The 23,880-nt window shown below is 37.6% G+C and overlaps 2 protein-coding genes across 2 annotated transcripts in view; one reads left to right on the top strand and one right to left on the bottom strand.

Annotated features, from left to right (window-relative positions):
* Positions 1-4,636: 4,636 nt before the first annotated feature.
* Positions 4,637-11,837, bottom strand: LOC135467731 (uncharacterized). The gene is made up of 6 exons (XM_064745556.1): positions 11,721-11,837; positions 10,622-10,699; positions 10,007-10,183; positions 9,400-9,420; positions 8,293-8,389; positions 4,637-7,825 (listed from the first exon to the last, which is right to left on the bottom strand). The coding sequence occupies exons 3-6, from the start codon at positions 10,164-10,166 to the stop codon at positions 7,477-7,479; spliced, it is 627 nt and encodes a 208-aa protein (XP_064601626.1). The 5' UTR covers positions 10,167-10,183; positions 10,622-10,699; positions 11,721-11,837; the 3' UTR covers positions 4,637-7,476.
* A 4,983-nt stretch (positions 11,838-16,820) lies between these two features.
* Positions 16,821-23,880, top strand: part of LOC135466522 (probable E3 ubiquitin-protein ligase HECTD2) — a 41,766-nt gene continuing 34,706 nt past the window's right edge. Inside the window, exons 1-2 of the mRNA XM_064744051.1 lie at positions 16,821-17,066; positions 23,175-23,512. Of these exons, the coding sequence (XP_064600121.1) occupies positions 16,830-17,066; positions 23,175-23,512 (575 nt within the window). The 5' untranslated portion in view covers positions 16,821-16,829. The remainder of the gene's footprint in view (positions 17,067-23,174; positions 23,513-23,880) is intronic.

The raw sequence follows: 23,880 nt of genomic DNA on the forward strand, positions 1-23,880 counted from the left end.
TTGTACATAAACGCATACATGAATATGGGAGTTCGTGTTGACGATTAATTGTGCATAGCAGGGCAATGGGACATATGATTATTGATTCTCAATGACTTTTTGCTTTTCTCCTGAAGATCAAAGATGTATATAAAGCTCGCCCAGGAGGTTAGATTGATTATTTCTCGGTTCATGTAGGTCTCATGTATGGAGACTGTTATACAATGCAATTAATTCAATGTTTGTGTCAGTCGTTTGGCGCCTTTTTTTTTTAATGAAAGGCGCAAATTTATTCCAGATTTATGTGAAATACCGTAATAGATCACCTCGTGACACCCAATGCATTTAGTAAATATATATGATATGTCAAACTTCGGTGTATTTCTCCAAATTTCCAAGTTTATTACAAAATGCAGTGTTCTGATCATTCATGTGAAAACGTTCATCTTTCTTTTAATCTTCATAATTTAGATCCGAATGGCACCAGACTAAAAAAAAGTGGTATTTTTTTTCTACAATTTTTCTTGATACAGTTTAGGTGAAAAAAAAAAATACAGTTTAGATGAAAGACAGAAAGAAAAACAGAACTGTGCCGGAGTAAATTCTTTGAGCTGTGATAAAAAATACTAGACTTAAGAGTCTATTGGGAGCCCATGCAGCTAGTCCCAATTAAAAGTCATGCGGGCTCAATGTGGTTGTTTTGTGAACACAATGAAGGCATTCTAGATATGCCTTCGTCATTGTGAAGACGTATGATATGTGGTAATTGGGTTAAATGTTATGTTAAGTTACGTTAAATTATGTTATGCTGTTGGGCTAAATGTTATATTATCTAGTTAATATATCACTGGATCTTTTTTTGACCAAATTCTGCTGAAGCCATGGTGCAAGGGGCATGTAATTTGCTACTATTTATGCATTTACATGAACAGTTAGGTTGCAATTTACTGCCGTATTTGGAGGTCACGTGACAGAATACCGCTATAGGCGTAAAGTTGAAAGTGAGCTGGGAGTAAAACGATATATTTGTACTGTACCTATGCTGAAAATTGTTGGAGTGTCGAAATAAATGCAGGGTTTGGACTGCTTGAAAATTTCTCCAAAGAACGATTTACTGTAATTGGCTCTTTCAAATAGTTTGATGACCTGATCATGAATCATGAATCTGGTCTTATTTATTTCTACTGATGAATAGTTTTGCCGCCGATTGCGATCAAATTGCGAAGAAAGCGCTATTTTCACCATATTTGCAGATCACGTGACAGAAAACTTACTGCTGTAAAGCTGAAAACCACTGAGTGCATATCGCTATATATGTGTTCTGTGTGTGCCTAAGTAAATTCTTTGAACTGTGATAATAAGTACTAGACTTGTAGAGTCTGTTAGGAGCCCATGCAGCTAGTCCTTCGTTCGGATTGTTATTAGACTTCCAAGCGAATGGGTACGGAAGCCCATTGTTCTCGCTGCAGATTATTTTTCTTTTTTTTTTTTTCGTTTTGCGAGAAAACTGCTTGTCTACACATGCATGTTCATTACCAAATAGCTGGGTTATCTGCTGGAGTATAAAACTTTACCCACATGTGACGCACTTAACGGCCATATTGGAAAAGTATGTCAACCTAAAAAAAAATTCTCTAGAAAGGATTGAAAGTTGATATGGATGTAAAAGATCAGGATTCATAGGAGGTATCAGGATTGAAAATTTTATGCAAATCGGTCGGGAAACGTGGAAGCTCGCTAATGATCGTTTAAGTCACGTGATGATCTATGGCTGAATATTTAAAGAAACAAAATAGCACTTAGATGTAGTTTGACATTTTGAAGAGAACCGTGGTTTTACTTTTTCCCACGATGTATAGTTTTGCTTTAGATTGCATTTAAAGCTCATATCAGTGTCATTGTTTCGAATGTCACGTGACCGGACACTTTTGTAACTGTGAAGCTTAAATTTGATCAGTAGATTAATCAACTACTGGTCTTCATTTTTGATTGTTAGGACCATGGGGCTTCGAGTGATAGTTTCTCCCAGATTGCGTTTCAAAACTTCACAGCCAGTTCATAAAATTACAAAACACTTAAAGGCTGAAAAACACGCTTTGCAGTTTTAATAATGAACATTTGAAGCAGCTTTTGACGTTTTGTGCGCTTTAGCCAGTCACGTGATCTAGCAACCATTTTAAATTTTATTGATAGGTCTACGCTTAAAAATATTCTTCTCAAAAACGGCTCATGATTTCTGGAGGAAACTTCACTAGCATTTTTTAGGTAGATCGCTGTACCCATATTGAAAAAAAAATGTTTGGTATTCACACATCTCGTGTAATTGATCAATGAAATTAGCTTAAAATTAGTTGAATTCTAAAAACTGCCTGGAATGACAAAAAAAAAAAAAAAAATACTGGCAGCCTGGGGTTCAAATCCAGTCTATTCGTTACCATTCCTACATTTTTTTGTCAGGCAGTCTCAGGTTCAAATCCAGTTCATTTTGGAAGTGGAGCCTGGACATTATTTCTTCGCAATGTTTCATTTTCACCGTACCTACTTTTGCCGCCATATTGCCACGATGAAAAAAGCGTTTAGATGTTTAGATTAGAAATATTTACGCAAATGAGCTGGAATTTATTATGCACATAGAACACATTAGGGGAAATGAAGTACACAAAAATTATGTCTCTATATGGGTTTCTAAAAAAACTGGATTACTGAATTTGTCATGTGACCACAATTCTCTGAAGTTAAATATTTTAGGTACTCTACCTAACGTAGTTTGATGTCTCTTTTCTTAAAAGCATATTTTTGTTGCAAATTGCTCAATATTTATACGTCACTTGTCGGAACCGAGTGCAAAGGACTATGTTCTGTTGTGATTTTCTGCATTTTTATCTGGGAAATTACTTCCCCATATATTGCTGATCGGTAAAGCTATGATGTGATAGGTTAACTTAGGTCACATGGTCAGCCTGTTGCGTTTAAGTAGAGAAGCTTTCCAAGTATTTGCAGGTGACCCACAGCATCTCAAACGCTAAACACCTAAATACACAATAATTACTACATCCTGTAGAGAATACTACGGGAGCCCATCAGTGTCACTATGAAACAAAAATCTGGGACAAAAAAGGTCGAAATTTTGACTTTTTTCTCATTCAGCTGGTATCTCGACAGCTATGCAGCTGGCATCTCGATTAGGAGCAAACCGTGCACACACGTTGGGTATTACTGTATACTATGTCCCCGTGTGTCAAACCAGGAAGTAGAAAATTTAGAGAAAAAGAGTCTGATTTAGTCTAAAGTCTAAAAATTAAATGTTGGTGGATTGAAAAGTTAGCATGGCAGCAAGTTGATGCTAAATTAAAAGGTCTTAAGAACTTACGATGCAACTTTTGAGATACTCCCATCTGATGATTTGTTCATTTGTTACTATCTTGACACTGAAGTGGACTAGAGTTTTCTGTGTAATATCTCGCACTCCGATGCAAGTCCGGCATGTATGTAACATACAAAAAATCAACAGACACTTAGTGAAATTCAGAGTATTAAGAGTTCGTGCATATTTATTACCAAATAACGTACATCAAATCCACACCATATGAGGCCCACCCTTCTTGATGCATTTCTGCGACTCACGTATACACACACTTGTTGAAAATGTTGATATGATGCATAGGCCAATGCTACACTTTTGAAAAACAGGCACACTGCCCAGATCTGTAGATAATGGACCGATGAAGCTTACACTGAATTGATGCTCCGCCTCGGCGTTGTGATAGCTGGATGAATATGATATATTAGTGTGTTTGCCAAAAATAAAAATGAAAAGACAAACAGGAGTAATTGCAATGAACCTGGTTTTGCATAAATGGCTTACTTTTGAAGAAAACTATTTCTTGTTCTGAATTTAAGGGGTATTCTACTTATTCACCACACCCTCGTTTTGGATTGGAATGGCATGGATCCGCCCAATGTCCGCAGCTCTCACTCTGCACACTCTGTTTATCAGCATATAAGTGTATAAACAAGAGAGCTACAGCTCTGTGTCTGCAGAACTGATTGTCTAGCCAACCAATGGATAAGACAGGAGTACCGGTAGCCCAGTATCTAGCCAACCAATAGAAGACAGGAGAACCGGTAACCCAGTATCTAGCCAACCAATAGAAAAAGACAGGAGTACCGGTAACCCAGTATCTAGCCAACCAATAGAAAAAGACAGGAGTACCGGTAACCCAGTATCTAGCCAACCAATAGAAAAAGACAGGAGTACCGGTAACCCAGTATCTAGCCAACCAATAGAAAAAGACAGGAGTACCGGTAACCCAGTATCTAGCCAACCAATAGAAAAGACAGGGGTACCGGTAACCCAGTATCTAGCCAACCAATAGAAAAGACAGGAGTACCGGTAACCCAGTATCTAGCCAACCAATAGAAAAGACAGGAGTACCGGTAACCCAGTATCTAGCCAACCAATAGAAAAGACAGGAGTACCGGTAACCCAGTATCTAGCCAACCAATGGATAAGAGAGGAGTACCGGTAACCCAGTATCTAGCCAACCAATAGAAAAGACAGGGGTACCGGTAACCCAGTATCTAGCCAACCAATAGAAAAGACAGGAGTACCGGTAACCCAGTATCTAGCCAACCAATAGAAAAGACAGGGGTACCGGTAACCCAGTATCTAGCCAACCAATAGAAAAGACAGGAGTACCGGTAACCCAGTATCTAGCCAACCAATAGAAAAGACAGGGGTACCGGTAACCCAGTAGTGTTTCCACTGTGGATTCATATTTATTTCTTTAGGCAAAGACTGTTATGACTGTTTGCGTATTTGAGTATTTGGCAAAAAGAAGAATGCCCCAAATTTGCTCTAATTTGAACTGTGATATATCCAATTTCATAGCTCAGAAAAATGTAATTCTTCTAAATATTTAACTCTTTATGAAATATTTGTTAACTATTTTGAATGCACTGTCCACTGAACGCTTTTGCACAAAAAATGAGCTGAAATGAAACAACATTGAAAAAACATGACCAATATTTAAGGTTATAACTGATCAAACTCTCGCCTCATATTTGATATGTTTAATACCATGCAACTTAATTATAAATGATGGTTACATGTTGAAGGCAAAACACCATACAGAATCTTAAGATAAATTCTTGCTGTTTCTGAAAGATACAACATTTGTCGACATTGTTATTTCAGGTTCTAATGTTGCAAACATGTGATGTAATGGCTTTGGTTCTGAACTTGATCGTATAAATGACTTCAATGTATCAGAATAATTACATGAAAAAAGATCAAATGATCAAAGTTCTGATTATGGCTCGGATCTTATTTCTGTACAATGAATAAGTGTTATAGTTCAAGCACTATGGCACTGTGGAATTACATAGCACATCACATGACTGATTAAAATACGCACAAATAAAATAAAAAGTCTGACACAAATTTATGACTATACAATACCATAAAAAGTTACAAATCTTACTAGGCGTAGCTATACTCATCAGAAAGAAAAAAAAAACATGGAGGACAATCTCACACAACAACATAATAACAATTAATGAAACAAAATACTGGGAAAAGTATGGAAAATGTAACTTTAAAACATATACAAAAAAGCAAGAAGTTAGCACCGAAAGAGTAAAGCTTGATTTATTGCACCAAAATTGAAGAATAAAATATACAACTACTGGAAACTGACAATATGAAGTGAAATTATGCATACAATTTTAAAGAGCACTTTTAATTAATTTAATTAACCTGTTAAACAACAAATATATTGTGTGTGTCAATAAATATCAAATTGCACTTGTTCTTATAACAGTTCTACAGACCATGGCCAGAGTAGATATAATAAAGGCCCCAAACAGAATGGTACAAGTACACAGTATGAATATCACATTCTGTGCTATAATCTATAATGTGCCCAGTGTTGTAACAAATCTGTTGAATGAAACCATGTGATATGTTCAACGAAGCAAATGTTGAATATCATACAATGAAGTTAACAAAGCCACATACTACACCATGTGATGCGTTTAGCAAAGCTAATGCATGAAATCATGGGCATACATGTGAAGGCATTCTGATGGCCATATACCAGAATATCTACAGAATGCATTTATATGTATCAATACTGCTTCTTTGCAAACATGCTTATTCATTGTGTCATGTGCAAACCCAATCGTTGTGTTCACATGTTCACATAGTAAATAAAAAGAAGTATGACAAAAAACAATGACAATGGTTACGAAGCAATAATATATAAACTTGCAAAAATATTCACTAGAAACACCTAGAAAATACCACTTATCCTGCATTCAACAAATCTAACCCCACATTATGCACATTTTCATTTTAATTCAATAAGCAATTCCTGAAATAAAATATTGACATAAACAGTGTACTAAACATATTTTTTTCTCCAAAATATAATGCAATGTCATGTTTTCATTTCCATTCAAAATTATTCCAGAACATAAAACAAACTTACATACGTCCATGACATAGGTATGAAATCTAATAAAAATATACACGTACTAGTATTAAAGTTGTAGTATAAATCTATACCATTGCAAGTATTTCCATTTCATCAAAGTGTCCCTACTCAGGCACTAATATAAAGTAAACATAGGCCATCAAACAAACCTCCAATACATCTTACGAAGATGAGCTGGTTTTAAAAATACACTCAGGACTGGCTTATTAGTAACGTTTTTCAGAGACACAGACTGCTTTTATGTTTTTATGTGGACTGTTTTGAAAGCCAACAGTCTTTCCCCTGGAATTAAATTCACAACAAAGGGTGTCATGGAAAACTGTGACATGTCATCTGCACGTATGACCACATGTATATGTATTTTTAGATTATGAACTTCAAAACATTAATTTCAGTGAAAAAAAAAAAAAAAAGATACTGTTTTTAAAAATCTACAGATATCTGATATCATGTCCTCTGAATGATAATACCAGCTGGTAAAAAAGATACTGCTTTCCCAAAAACCTGCTAATATCAATGTTTTGATTTTCAAGGTTATAATGACATTCTAAAGTACATGTTGTTTAATACTAAATGGAACTGAATGACCAAATGGCTGACTTTCACAACAATTACTATCCAAAAAAATTCATTTATGACTGATTTTCACAACTTTGCAGGAATGATTTTTGTAACTGTATCCGAATCCCATAAGGCAATTTTAATTACAAATGAAAAGGACCTGCAGAAAAGACCTTTGTTAATAATTTAGAGAGATGGTCATACAAAAAAGTCTTTGTCTTGAAAATACTGACATTTGCACAAGTCTCAATCGGCATACGTATACTTATCATCAATATTTGAAGTTGAGTTCAACTGGGAGCTGTTTTGCTTGCTCTTGCCTTTTTTCTTCTTCCTTTTCTCTGGACCAGTATTCTCTCTTCTTTTGTCTTCAGCAACCTGTACCTTTCCGCTGGGATAAAACAAAACGGCGGGTTTCCCATGGTTTAAATGACCATTGTTATTGATGCAGTTCAGCGGTGGGAGGTGGGCTCTGTACTGTGGTGGGGGAGTAGGGCGGGATAACTCTCCGACCAAAGGTTCCCATCTCAGGTGGAGAGTTCTTGATGACGACAACAGAGCTACGCTCTTCCAGGACATAGTAATATGGCTCTGTGGCAGGAGTAGGACTTCCGAAGTTGTCCTCCAGTTGGCTCCCTGTCACCCTGTCTCTAATCTCCTGTGTCTTGTCACCACCACCCTTGGGACAGCTCGGGTCTTTGTCTTTACTCTTAGTGTTACTGGTCTCCACTGCGTGTTTACAGCACATCTGCTTGGCTTGAAGGCTTACATCACTCACCCTGGATGCCCTGAAAGCCGATTTACATCTTTATGAGAATATTGTGAATTTCACTCAGTGACAACACTGCTCATCATTCATGCCTTACAAGTATGATTATATTATTTCTCTGTTTGGTGTTTTGCGCCATACTCAAGAATATTTCACTAATAAGACGACGGCTACAATTATATTACAAAGTCACTATGAATTGACAGGGCAAAAATGACCCACAGTGTTGCTTTGAACTTCATCTGGCTCCAGGACTAAGTGGCCACATTGATAATCATGGTGTATGTCACAACACGTATATAACATGGCGTGTGCATAGTGATACTCATCAATTTTAAACACATATGCATAATATTTAAAAAAAAAAAAAGAAAATTGTTGATTTTAATGCATGTATCCAAAATCCAAATTCAATTCATATATTAATTAGTAAAGTGTTTCAGCAGTACTGCACTGTTAAAGTCCATAACAGTATGAATCACATACCATTTCAGTCTTTTCTTCTTGTACAGTAAGAAGATCACCAGGCCAGTGATAAAGAGAAACGTTATCACGATTAAGGCCACCCACCATGGCGGAGAATCTGAAGCACAAAGGAGAATCCTTTACATTGGTTGACTCAATGTATGTTGTCTAACACCATACTTGAAGGATACATGAAACGCTTTGGTTTTATTTCTTAATGTGCAGATTATCATGTGTAATAACATATAACAGTTGAAATAAATTTTTCAATTTTCATTTTTGGTGGGGGGTGGGGGTGGGTGGGGTGGGGGTAGGGGGGGGGGGGGGGGGGGGGGGGAATGGCATCAAGGTACATGTTTCTTAAGGCCCCAGCAGTCAGTCAGGAAATTAAGTAGTTTCCAGCGGTGGCCTCAACGATGATCCCTATTTAAAAAGACCTCTAAGGGGGACAGACCGAGAAGGTCTGGCCGAATAAGGGCAGGGGTATGGGGAACAGACTGGATCAGCGCAGGTGTAGAGGCGCAGAGGGGATACTAAGCTGGCCAGAAGAAGCCATGCAGTATTTGTGTACATGTCACCTGGGCGACACTGTAGCAACACAGTTCACCGGGCTCGGGGTACTTCGGGGGTATTCACCGAGTTCCGAGCAAGATCAACGGTGGCGTAATTTTTGAAAAAATCGTTGACGGAAAATGCATAACATAGAGATGTAATTAACACGTATAAAAATACTCCCAAAGTGAAATTTTTTTAACAAAAATAGCAGTGCATAATTTTCTTCATTTGGCATGGAAACATAATCTTTATTCTATAGTTCTTTTTCATGTATTTCATAAGAACTTTTTCACTTGTATAATGGCGGTCAGTTTCATGTTTAAGAACATTGCACCTAATGTACTAGGGCGCTCCTGTAAATCAATTACAGTATAATGTAATGAAATTGCATGCTTGATACGATATAATCACACTTATCATGTATTATGAATATCAACTTTATACATCCGGTATTTGAAATTTTTTTCATGTTTTGTACATTTAATATAATTTATTACATGTTTTGATTTACTTTATAGCAATGTCAAGCACTGAACTATTCAACTGGTTAGATTTACTTGTTGTAACACTCACCAAATCCTCCTTTGCAGTTCTCTAGAAAGGAAACGAAAGCAAACTATTGTGATGACGACTTCTACTCAAATACATACAAACATTTGGTTTTACACATTGCGTGTACAGGTTGTACCAAAGTCCTACATGTTGCGTGTACAGGTGGTACCAAAGTCCTACACATTGCGCGTACAGGTCGTACCGAAGTCCTACACATTGTGTGTACAGGTCGAACCAAAGTCCTACACATTGCGTCTACAGGTCGTACCAAAGTCCTACACATTGCATGTACAGGTCGTACCCAAGTCCTACACATTGCGTGTACAGGTGGTACCAAAGTCCTACACATTGCGTGTACAGGTTGTACCAAAGTCCTACACATTGCGTGCATAGGTTGTGCCAAAGTCCTACACATTGCATGTACAGGTCATGGACTACTCCACATGAAATACTTGACTACCTTATCTTGCTTCAAAAATCACAGTAAAATATTAAAAAATCATCTAGAAATTATAATTTCTCATCAGTAATCAAATCATGATGATGCAAAACACTTTTAGCCTTCATTTTCGCACAAAGGAAATACAAGATGAATATGGATTTGCCTAATTCACACAAATGCCCTTACCCTCGTATGCCTTCCATGATGGACAATTCTTCATTAACATGGACTTTTTTTCTGAGTTGAACCATGCTGGAAACTGTGGTGGTTTTATGTCACACAGCTGGACATTGGACTTCACACAGTGACCACTGGGCGTTTCACAGACAGGGACAAAATCATACATAGCAAACTTGAATAAACCTAAAATGCAAAGACCAACAAAAATGCATAGAACTTAAAACTTTAATAAATGAAGCAATTAAATATTTACTTTATTTAAATTTATATGATTGGTGTTTTAACACTGTAGTAGATCTAAATCTGTATGAACAAAAAATATCACATATGCCTCACAGGAATGGACTTTTGCTACCAGAGGAGAAAAAGTCACTGCAACATCATTCTACTGCCAAAAGATTTGATGCAATATATCTACCTTTCATGGTTTTTTCAATCTTTTCAAAGAATTTAGGCATAGTTACAGAACACTAGTTTATTATTATATAATTAAAAAACAGTTGAATGTACAAGAATTGGAATATGAATACATGGCATCTAGTGGATAATGGGATTAGATATTCCAGGTAAGAAATTAAATAAAACCATATGACAACAAAAAATTACAAACCACGTACGTACAGTTCAACAATGGATAGTTCTATAATAGTTGCTGGATATGAATGCTTCTGTCACCATGTGTGTTGAAGAAACTTCAGGCTGAAAAAATAGATGTACAACATAGTCATAATGTTACCATAATTATCCATTATCCAATTAACTGTATTTAATTAGTACCAATGGTTTCAACTTTTAACATTACAGTGATTATATCCTATTGTTATTATTATTATTATTTTTTTTCAATTTATTTTGCTCTTGTTTTGTGTGAAACATTAATATCCTATTAACATTTAGGATATAAACTCACTACCATTGTCTGTTCTCAATTGGTTTCAGAAACCATTTACACAAATATTAGACTGTCTGGTTTCCATGAATGACTATTAAATGGTTAATTTCAGACATCAAAAAAATTTAAACATTCTACATTTTTGAAACCATGCGCTAGCCATATTGGGTATAGTGCAATGACTGGTTGACTCGTATCAGTATAATGGCTTGGGCGGGGTGACTTACTTGCCTTCGGTACATCTTCTCGTGAAGCAGCTGTGGATAAAAAAGCGGTGCAACAAGGAGGCACATTACATACACTCTAAGGACTCCTTCATCGTCACATGACTGAAAAATTGTTAAGTACGATGTTAAACCAAGCACTCACTCACATTATTTATCTACTTACTTGATTGGTGTTTATGTCATACCCAAGAATATTTCACTTATACGACAGCGGCCAGCACTTTGGTGGGACTAAACCGGGCAGGGCCCAAGGGAAACCCACAACCATCTGCAGGTCGCTGCAGACCTTTTCACGTACCCATATATGTTATACATATATATATATATATATATATATATGCATACACACACACAGCCATATATATGTATTGTTGCACAATGCAATGGTATACTGTACCATGTGTTACATGCAAAATCACCTTTAAGGGCTAAAGTAAGGACTGGTTCAACCTGGGAAGTTCAAAAGCAGCTGAAACACTTAATCTGCCTCGTGCCTTCAAATCACGAAATGTCGCTGTCAGTGTCATTCAGTGAAGGCACACCGAAGATGACTGAACAAATGGAGTAGAAATCATCTAATGTTTAAATACGAAATACTCACATCGTGGATAATTTGCTCCCCTTGTCTTTCTACAAACACCTGTCAATACACTGAAACCATCGTGAATGTCAGAAAGAGGTGACCTAAAGAACAAAGGAATTCGATTTCTTCGATTAGTCAATGTTCTTCCGGATATATGTTGTTGTGGCTCAACAGCGCCCCCTACTGGGCAGGCTAAAATTGTTAACCCTCAACTACATACGGAATTTGGACCGGAGCTTTTATATCGCTGAATGGGACATCACTTAAACATATTTTTAGTTGATTAAAATATATTGTTTACAATATACGGTGCAAAATTGTAATGTTCATTAGTTTTCACTCTATCAAAAAAAAAAAAAAAAAAAAAAAAATCTAAATATTAAATGGTTACCGCTACTCCTCATGAACTGAATTTCTGAAGGAAAGAGAAGAGTTTCGTGTAGATGGCCTACATTGTTGAGCGAATTTTTTTTTTTTAAAGAAAGCCATTATTCTATAAGGATATTGATATAATTATACTCTTGTTCTTCAGCCCCAAAGCGTTATGCAGATAAGAAAATTAACATAAAATTGTGACTACATGGGACACATGTAAAGGCCTATTTAAAACGATTCAACTGAACGAGGCATAACTTATGGCAGGCCAATAGATATCCCAGTATCACATCCAATCCATCACTGAATTTCGAAAGATAAAAATTACGTGAAATGTCTTACTGGAGGTGAACTTTACCACAGAACACGAGAGCTTATAATAAAACCTACAAATACTGTTGTATTTTGAACTAATGATAACACGAACCCACTCGATCGGCGCATATCACTGTAGAAGGGCTAGGTTGTTGGAATTTGGGATAGCATAAAGTATTGGGAGAGAGCTTATAAATATACAGGGCCTTTATATAGGTCTATCCATCTCAGTTGTCACCTAAGTAAGTCACCTTATAACAGTACAAGCTCATCTTATTGCAATGGCTTAATAACCGGTTCCGATTTCAACACAGATTTGCATATTGTTGAGTACGGCGTGAAACATCAATGAAATAAATAAATGCAAAGATTTTGCATGTTGCACATACGATGTGCAGACCGATACAAACCCCTATATAAAAGCACACACGTATAAGGATATGTATAGGTCTATATTTATTGGTGGCAAAGAATCGGCCAGACTTCGGTGTTTGGCACGCGTCATCAGTTGTAAATCTTTAATGTTTATTGTAAAGGCACTGAAGTTAATGGGCGATCGATATGACCGTGTGAAGCCTGTAGCTGTGGAAACGAATACAGATCGATTTTTCTGATTGACACAAATTGGGACCGTCTGTACTTAACCATGTAATCAATCAATGCACCTGCAATGTACATAATATTTATACCGTAAAAATGTATTCTTATTTGTGCTTAATGCATAGCATTGAATACCCATATTATAGTGTATGTTATACACTACCAACTTTGTTGTCTGTCTCTCCAAGAACCAAGAAGCAGCAGTTGGAATAGTGCCATGCAGTTTCCAGAATGGATGAATTCTGGGTGTAACGCAGGTTTTTTTTTATCGCTGTTTTGCTCAATAAATTGTAAAGTAGTGTCGTGCATGACAACTGCAACAAATGATGGAAGGTCATAGATAATTAATTATTTGGGTTTTATCTAATTAACTATATTTAGTATTTTAATATTTCGATTTTGTTTACATCATGTTCAAGAATTTCGCCATGCATATGTAAGGTATACACACAGCTTCAGTCATTTACTGAAAGAAAACTGGCCACAGTATTATTTGCATTTGGTAAAACTCATCGGTAGGAATCGAATAAAAAATTATCGCTTATATTTCAAGGTTTGCAACGCTTTAAAAAAGGATGAGACACTTTCCATATGCGTTTTTGATTCAGACAAAACATACGAAATCTGTGAACAAAAAGCAAAAACAATCACAGACGTAGGCCTGTTCATACATGCTGGTTATTTTCCATCAAGACAGGTAGAATAACCCAATCAGTATATACTTTCAAATCGGAAGTTTTGAGAATCTTTCAAATAGGTGCCATCATGCAGTTTCTCCCGCTCCAGCCTTGTGTAAATCTGTAATACATGTACATCATCTTCTGTGTGCTACTTTATGCTGTTTTATATAGAACTGTGGAAATTACATGCACACCTATTAAAGCGTGGGAAGAAGAAAAGAAAAAAAAAAACAAACATTACACCTCACATAGGGACCTTCATATAAATGTTATCCCCAACGCATCGATCTGCTAAGTTTAACGAGGAGTTGCTTTAACAAGGTCTCGATCATCTTACCTTTTTTTATTTTATAAATACGCCCAAGGTCGATCAGATTCCAAATACTGCGTCCCGTAAATATGCTAAGTATATTTAATGATAATTTGTTGAAAATAGGTGGGAGGAGTTTCGTTGACAAGAGCGGAGTGGATCACTGCATCACCCGGTCTCGAATTATCTGCGTAGGAAAACATCCCCATCACCATTCTATATATATATATATATATATATATATATATATATATATATATATATATATATATATATATATATATATATATATATATTTGAAGAAATACGGAAAGATCCCCCTAGTGAGGAGAATTTACATAGGAGAAAAAACATAATAAAACGCCTTCTTAACTTTCTACATTCTGTTATATTCCAACTGCAGTTTCAAACTTCATGTGGGAGCGTTATTGGAGAAGTATATCATTGTGGAGCTTATCGTTATCGTAGTTGATTTGACATTTAGTTGATTTGCTGGCCTTGTTCACTTGTATACAAGGAATTCCGATGTTACTCTAGATTGGGATTACCAGCCATGATTCAACCGCAACTTTGTAAAGGTAAACTTACTTAAGCCCCCTGCTGGGCTGATGTGGGACAGTTACTAAATTGGGGCATATATATTTCACCCCCACCTCTCAAAAAACGGTAGAAAATGCTTACTAAATAAACCTAAAATTTAAATGTCAACCGCAATGTGTCCATGGTACTAAAATAAAATGTCATAAAATTTAATCTCAATTAAGGAGGTTGTCATTCTAATTCTTTTTCTCAAATGGGCTCTGCAAACAATGAGTAGGCTAAACTTACGTTTTACTGTTGTCCGTTTTACTTCGTTTCGATTTTTGGCATTTGGCATAGTATTTCACGGACGGCCCCTAGGCCACACAAATCGAAACACCTGTCAAAGAAACCGTGACGTCACGAGGCGATACAAACTGGCTGCTGATAGCCAGAGTTAACCTGGAGAAACATATCAGCAACCGGCTGTTAAAGACCTAAGAAACCAAGCGACTGTTTTGCGCGCCACTACAATCGCACAGCCAAAATTAGGACTGAATATAGAAACGAACAAACACCATTACTCAGAGTACTGTATAAGTCCCAGTAAAATTAAAATGAAGACACCACAAGTTTCTTTCCCTAACCAACTTTACTAAAAAAATTTTTCACATGGCCTTTAAAGGTGCAATTCAGAAAATTCATATGGGCCTATGCATATAGGCTGTTTCTATAGCTGGCTCTGCTCCAGTCATGCGTGGGTCTAGCTTCAGTTAACTGCTGTTAACTTCAGTTAACAGATGCTCGCTGGTATGTTAAGGAAAGCTGTTTGGTTCAGTTGGGCCGTCTACAAGTGGCATACAGTGTGAACCGGGCAATTTTCTCGTAAGTGGGACGCGGGGATCAAGGGCTCAAATCCGAAGTAGTCATACCAATGATCTTTAAATAGGTAAGTTAGGTTCTTCTTACCTCCATTGGCAGTCAGCTTTTAAAAGAGCACGTGATTGGCCGGGTATCCGTTCCCGAACTGTCAATCAAGAACACAACCAATCATAAGCAGCATTGTTGCAAATAGTATCCCGTTCACACGGACAAAGTTAAGCTGGTTTAAATTCGAAAGCGACTTCGAGCCTGTGACGTCGCTCGTGAGAACGCAGAGCGGCGGCATTTAATCTGGTTTATTTGCCTCTGTTGACGACGTGACTTTAATCCAGTTCCAGGACTTGAGCCGGTTTACATGTGTCGTGTGAACAGTAACTGGATTAAATGGAGGTCAGGATAACGTTGCCATGACTAAACGTCTTAAATGTAAGCGTGTGAACGGGCAAATGTCTGGTCTGGGCGTCATTAAAAGCCGCTTAAGCACATATTCTCGTGTGAACGCACGCATTTTTTTTACAGCTGGCATTAAATTCGGATTTCATCCGGTTTAAATCTTGCCATGTGACTGGGGTATTGGTTAAGAAATGTTCATTCTTTCTGTAACGTCATGACGTCACGCTTGCTTTCACTTGCTTTTAGGGAATCAAATGAAATGGAAATAACGCGCAGCCACGAGAAGGCGTGGCGAGACTTCGGATGTGTTGGATATACATGGGTGATGTCACGGTACGTGCGTATTCCAGTGAGTCAGCACTGTAAATATGTCAGCACTGGGCTTGCCTTGACACAAGAACACACCATTACGATATACCAGATAACCAAAAGATTGTTGAAGGCAACGTTTAAATTGACATCATATCAAACAAACAATCAAAACAACAAACCAACAAAAAATAATTAGTCGGTGACAATTAACGTATTCCCATAGGGATGCAGTTGATGTATTCACACGTAGTGTATATCCATACTGATTCACTCAGTAATTGATCAGATGATTGGATTCGTTCAGTCATTCATTAATTAGTTCATTCAGTTATTAATTAATTCATTCATCCATCCAGGTTATTTTGATGTGATAGAAGAAAATATGTTCATAGTCATGTTTTCATAGAGTTCAGTGCACACTGAAAATGGAAAAATACACAATGCAGCCCCAATTATAAATGCGACTAGAGTCAAATTAACTAAAACAGTTAATACTCCTAAATTGTGTATACACGAACATTCGTTAAGTTTTGTCCGAGTCTCCGCTAGTCCTGATTTTGCAAATGCTCGTGTAGCTGCTCGCGTAGTGGTCGATGAAGTGAGTCTGGCTCAGGGCTGCTGGCTGCTGGCATGAAGGGTCGCTGTTGCTGGCTTACTTCACTTCAGCCTGTAGATGCACAGGGAGACGGAGAGACAGGGGCGAGACCATGTGCTCTCCGTGATGGACAAGAAACGGCCCAAATGACACTGTCATCTCGTCCCATGGCCTCCAAACCCTCAGAACAGCGGCCGCTGACGGCACTGACCTGTTCATCGTGTGAATATACGGTGGGGCAGGCACAGGGAACGAAGCGTACTATCTGTCCGAACTGTGGTAACTTCTATGATCGTCAGACCGCGGTTAGTCTGCGGATGCATCATACCAACCGTACCCGAGTCAACGGCAACAGACTCCGAAATTCCGACGGCTCAGCTAGTGTAAGTCATAAAGAGATATGTTTCATGGTGTACCATTTTGCCGAAGTGTTTCTCTTTTTTGGAGAATCTCTGGAGAGATAGCTGAATGGCAATGTAAATGATATCATTTTCCCTGTGGCAGTTGAAATAAGTAGGCATATATGTCCGGCCGTCATTCAGCCTGTCTGTCTGTAAGTCTGTAAGTTTGCATGACAGAAGGTGTGTTAGTTTAGCGTCCACTGACCGTGTGCCTGTCTGTAAAAGAAAACTGAGAAGAAAAAAAGAAAAAAAAAATGAAGTAAGACTGAAGTATATCCAATAACACTTAGCAGAGATGAAAGTTAAATACATGTATATGAATTTACCAGAGAGACAACAGTTCACAAGATTAGGTCGTTTTACCTGCTGTGTGAAATATTATTACACGGGAAGTTAAGATCTTAAGATCACAAAATGATCACAAAAAGTCTCCCATTTCTTCAGTTGTAATGACTAGCCCTTTACAGTAATACCCTTGCTGTTTTTTTATACAGTAATTCTGAATTGACTAGTCAGTTGGTAACAAGATCACACAGTGTTATATTAAAACTGTTATATGTGAATGGAAGAAATGTGAATCGCTTTCACCATTTTCATGAGCTATCTTGACTCTTAACATTGTTCATTTCTCTACAGTGATTCTCATATCAAAAATAGAAAGAAACAATTGTGCCTGGCCCAATGTTAAATAGGTTTATGCTGTTATAAAAATGAATTTTATGCCACATACTTTTTCCATTTGCAGCTGTAGCTGGATATTCATTTATTACAAAGGCATTCTCTATACCTGTGACCTATATGCTTTGTTAGCTAAGGAACTCAATTTGGTGGATCGTTGTGGATGATTTGATTACATATGATGGTTAACTTTTTCTAGAATGAGATACTCTCTGTGGTTTGAGGTTTGTTGCAATACATGTGCTTCTTATATGGATCACATCAAATTGCTACTTTTTACTCAAGTGGAGTGGAGCTTGATAGATATATACATATATTCCTTACCAATTTATACATCACCATGTGTGTATATGTTAAATAGGAATTAATATTTTTGTGTGACATCCAGAAATTTAGGAAAGGGTTTAGAAGCAATTAATTAACTAAGGTTGACCATCAGGTTATAATTGTATTTTATGCTCTTAAGCAGTGATCTAATGAAGTAACTAATTAACTATATATTAATGTGCTTACATATAAGGAAACATGTAAAAAATGTACAGTATTGTGTTTATTTATTTATTGATTTGATTTTTGTTGTATGCCGTACTCAAGAATATTCCACTTACATGACAGCGGCCAGCATTATGGTGGGAGGAAACCGGGCAGAGCCCGGGGGAAACCCACAACCATCCGCAGGTTGCTGACAGATCTTCCCACGCTGGAGAGGAAGCCAGCATTGGTGAGAGGCTTTTGGGTCATTACGCTAGCACGCTGAACAACTGAGCCACAGAGGTCCCCAACAGTATTATGAGCAAAGTTATAAAGTAAAAGTGGAATTTTAAGTATTTACAGTAATTACGTCCAGCCTATGGATTTTCGAAAACAACAAGCTGTTACCTTAATAGTTATAAATTACAAAAATATCACTCACACTTTGCTTTGCCGAGTAGGTCACAGGATCTGATCAGCATGGCGCAATGACCCAGGAGCCTCCCATCAATGCAGTCACTGTGAGTTCAAGTCCAGCTCATGCAGGCTTCCTCTTCGGCCATAAGTGGGAAGGTCTGTCAACAACCTGCGGATGGCTTTGGGTTTCCCCTGGGCTCTACGCGGTGTGCTCCCACCATCATGCTGGTTGCCGTTGTAAGTGAAATATTCTTGAGTACGGCATAAAATACCAATCAAATAAATAATCAAATGTAACATGGAGCAATCCCTTAAGAAGAGCTCAAGTACAGCTTTCAGGGGCATGTCACAGCTATTGGGGAAATTACTGTGTCTGTCTGTCATTTGAGTTGATCAAATTGTTAGCCCTGTGGCTCAAATGCAACCTGACGTTAACTCTTTGAGATGTTGCTACAGTTGTCCTTGTTTCAGGATGGTTTAACTTGATACTGAAAGCGTTTCGTGTTTCATTTCATGCTATGTGTATATACAACGGGGATCTTCTAAAACTCCTTTCAGCTTGTAACAAGACAGTCCAAAGCTATGAACTTTTCAGTTCTTTCCTTTATTACATCACAGTTATCAGTAGATGTGTGTTCATAAAACAAATATGAAGCACACACACAGTGTGATGTCATAGAACAAACCGATGTTCTACTGTTATTTGCGTAGCTCGTCCTTGATTCTCCCAAGTGAGTCTTTTGGAATGAAAGAAACCAATCCATGCCCACATGAAACCACCACTATTCTTTTCAAGTACGTACCTTAAAAAGAAACTTGATTTAAAGCTGCAGCCCAGGCAGCGCAGGCTGGATTTGAACACGTAACTTCGTTTGACAAAGAGCCTCTTGGCTGTGAAAAGAGTGAAACTTTAATGTGCCAGCAAAGGCACATGATTGTAGACTGTCGGAGGTGTAAGTAACATTTTATTTCGATAATAGTGTTAATATACATCCATGCGAATAAAAAAATTCATATTATTTTGGATATAATACAGAATTCATCATACCGTGTATATCTTTACAACAAAATGGATTAAACCATGGATATCTATATATGTAACAAAATCAGTTTAATTAGGGATCCATATATCAACATTCACATGTGATTCATACCAAAATATGCATCGCCTTATAATTTCATAATTCATTCTTGGTGTCTCTTTAATGCACATGTTTCCTTTCACCATGACGAAGCGAAATCTTATGTTCTTGTACTCATTTTGTTGGCAGAATAACAAAAATGTACACTTATGAAATTATGAAAGTAAATCAAAACCATGCACGTTGGTGGCAATTCACAGAGAAGCATCAGTATGTTAAATAATGCAAATATTGTGTGTGTGAAAGGCTTTTTTTATGTTCCTTGTGACAGTTTGAAATTTCACAAGTTATTTCTTTTTGCTTTGCCATCTGGATAAGGAATTGGAGATAGTCCATGTATTCAACAGTGTAAGTGCGGATTCTGTAGACACAATTGGGTAGAGAGAATTCTGTACAGACAGTTCAGCATAAACTATGAAAGACATACATGACAAAAAACACATCCATAGTGTATTTGTCTGGTCATATGCTTGTTTGACTGATAAATATGGAAGGCAGGTTGACATAGAAGTATTGATCATAACATAGGCTTTGTCTTCCCTTTGCATGCTTTTACATGGGAGACCCCAGACCATCTTAAACATGTACAGATCGGTTAGCTATAGCATTATGCGGGTGTGGCTTTGTGTGCACAAACACGTACAACTGCTGTTGGTTCTAATCAGAAGATGAAAAATGTATGAACCTGGTTTCCTGGTTTCATTTTATCCCTCTTTGACATGTACTGGTTGGTTGGTTCTTTGTGTGGGGAACCAGGCATGTGCATTATGTCATGTTGCCAGTGAGTAACTTTGAGAACACAGTATTGGGCTCATCAGCCAACTCAAAAGGCTGGATCCCAATAACGATTTCATCTCGATAATATTGGATTCTCCTTGGCCTTTACTTGAATTGAACTCAAAATTCAAGTGGACCAATGCTGAGTATATTACGTGTGGAATGTTACTTGAAATTTACCTCTGAAGGATGAATTTGATGACAATTGAGTGTACAATGAGATTCACTATGTAAAGTTAAAAATTGTGGAATGTGGCTTGAATTCAGTTCAGATGGATGAAGGCAGAGTGTAGTCATTGTTAGACTACTTGAATTGAGAACACTTTTAACTGCACCAATCATGCCAGTGCTAAATGTAGATGTATTAAGTGTGGTACTTAACTTGGATTCATCGCTAAATGTTAAGTTGGATCAATGCTGGGGATATTACTTTGTAGACTTGATCTGAATTCAGCTCTAAGTTCTCTGTTTGACCATAGCTGAACATATTAATTGTGAGGCTATATCCATGAGCACCTCTGGATGTCGTGGTGACAGTCCCATGTGTGACAGGAAGCAGTTTGTCACTTCCATTATACGTAGGAATCCTGGAACTAAGCTGAAGTGAAAAAGCAGTTGGCTTTCTATATTATCTAGCATGGCAGTGTATGAAATAACATCGTGTGAAATTAAAAAATAAATATAGATTAAAAAAAGGTGGCAGGGGAATCACCTTGTAGGTCTTTAAAGCCATAGCTAGGAGCTGAGCTGCCATTAAATGATAATCACTACATGATGATGGATTGCTAGAATGATGAAGATTTTGACGACCTGAAAGACGAGTATAGTGTTGTATATAGCAGGATCCTCTGTCTGTGAGACTTAATAGTTATGTTAAACTTAACTCCAGGGAGCCTTGAAAAGACTTTGCTGGGGATGAAAACCACATTTTCATCAGGAAATACAGCCTTGGTAATGTGAAAGTGCATGCAGCCTCGTATTTGATAATATGTAAGGTATAAGTATGGAGGTGTTAGAGTTGGTCACACTTGGGCTGTCAAGCGTGTGATCTGCGTGCTGGTTAACATGACTGTCATCTACATCTTTATCAGATGACATGTGCTTTCCTGACTGTGCCCTGGGGGCCATCCTCTTAACTCTGTTATCATATCAGAATGGTAGTCGTAGCAGTCCATGTATCCACCACCCTGGTTCTCAATGCTCTACTGATATTAGAAAAGGTGGTGTTGAAGTTGGTTTGTAAGATAGATATAGGGTGACAGTGTAGTGGAAAATTGTAACGGTCACCAACACAGGTGCCCGGTTAATATTAATCTTACCTCTATTTGCCTCCAAAAATACATTTTTCAGGCAAATTTTTAGGGCATGTACAGCAGTTATTCTATTTTTTATAACTTTATGTCAGTGATTTAATTTAGAAAATGTTAAAAAAAAACTTTGATCCTTCACTTGTTTGTAAGAGCTCAAAATACAAATGATAACCTCAATTTGAGCCCAGGTCATTACAAAGTTGACTTTGTATTTTGTAAATATACATAATTTCTGAGGTATAAATAAGTCTGTGTGGCATTTTATCCACGTCCATGTTGTTTTTAAATGGTATGACTGAAATACATCTGACACTTTTAAATCATATTGGATGAGCTCAGTTTTTGTTAAGGTCAGGGCGTCTGTGGCCGGGAGGGTTAGCACACCAGTAGGGCGCAATGACCCAGGAGCCTCTCACCAATGCGGTCGCTGTGAGCTCAAGTCCAGCTCATGCTGGCTTCCTCTCCGGTCGTACGCGGGAAGGTCTGCCAGCAACCTGCGGATGGCCGTGACCTCCCCCGGCTCTGCCTGGTTTCCTCCCATTGTAACACTGGCTGCTGTCGTATGAGTGAAATATTCTTGAGTACGGCGTAAAGCACCAATCAAATAAATAAATAAATAGTTAATAAATAAGTGAATTTGTTGAGTTCATCTCTCTGAAAATATCGGACATTTTTACGTGTATATTAAATACATACGGTAGTGTAGTGAAAGTACATTTGTATTATAATGATGGTAAATTTGCATCATTATAACGGTAGTTGTGTGGCATGATGACGGTGCATGTGTACACGTCTTGATGTCACAACTGGACAGGTACCATGATGACGTTACATCTGTAACATGAGGACTATAAACCTGTAGCATGATGATGGCCCATCAGCTATATGATGACATGGTGTAACCACTTCACTTCAGGCACAAACACAATACCTTTTTCAGAAAATTTTTTTCAGAATTATTTATTCATTTATTTGATTGGTGCTTTTTGCCCTACTCGAGAATATTTCACTTATACGATGGTGACCAGCATTATGGTGGAAAGAAACCGAGCAGAGCCCAAGGAAAACCCCACAACTATCCGCAGGTTGCTTTTCAGAGTTAAGACCTCCAGGTGTCTAAATGACCTTTATATTTTCAGCCTCCTAGGGAAGTAGCAAAATCTTGCAGAATTAACCCAACAGGTATGTTTAGTAAGGTTTGGGGTTTCCTTCATAATCACAAGGCACATTGTAGCCATATAAGTGAAATGATCTCGAAATCAAGAAATAACTAAATAGTCATTTCTCTATTTCAGGATAAAGAAAAATCTGGTGGTCGACTCCAAACAATTGCAAACTTCTTTCAAAATCTTACACCAAATCGAAAGACTCGCAACAACAAGGATTCTGGGAGTAGAAGCTTAAATGCAACACCTGGCTCGGAAGGACGCACTGAGTTACCTCCCATTTCGTCAGATGTCAAACATCAGCTGACGGTTCACAATGGCCGCTCGCCCAGTGCTTCTCCATCCAGAGGTCATGTGTCAGCACTGTCTCCTCAGACTAATGTTGTCGCAGGTGGAAAGTCCCCATTGACCTCAAACAGAGGCAAGGTCATCTACCCAATCAGGACCAAGACGACTGGACAGTTAGAGTAAGTCTGGCATTATCTTCCAGTTAAAATACATATGTTAATGAAAGAAAACTGGAAAATGAAATGAGGTTCATCAGCTGAAAACTGTGTGTAAAAATACTTTTTATAGATAGATTTTTTAATGTAGTAAAATGCATTCAAATGTGGTAATTCAGCGATGAACTTTTTGAGCCATATAACCGTTGTGTTTGTAATCGAAGGTCACAGCAACTTTTTCCAACTCTAGAAATAGCCTTAGATACAACCCGTGATAGTTGCTATCAGTTTTGTTCGTGATACCATGTGGTGCGAAACTGGGACCAGCTAAAATCTGTATGTACCTCTGCATTTTACTCTGTCCTGTAAACTTCGCATGTCTGCCAGATGTC

This window comes from Liolophura sinensis, chromosome 6 (genome assembly GCF_032854445.1).
Source record: "Liolophura sinensis isolate JHLJ2023 chromosome 6, CUHK_Ljap_v2, whole genome shotgun sequence".
In the NCBI taxonomy this organism is placed as follows: domain Eukaryota; kingdom Metazoa; phylum Mollusca; class Polyplacophora; order Chitonida; family Chitonidae; genus Liolophura; species Liolophura sinensis.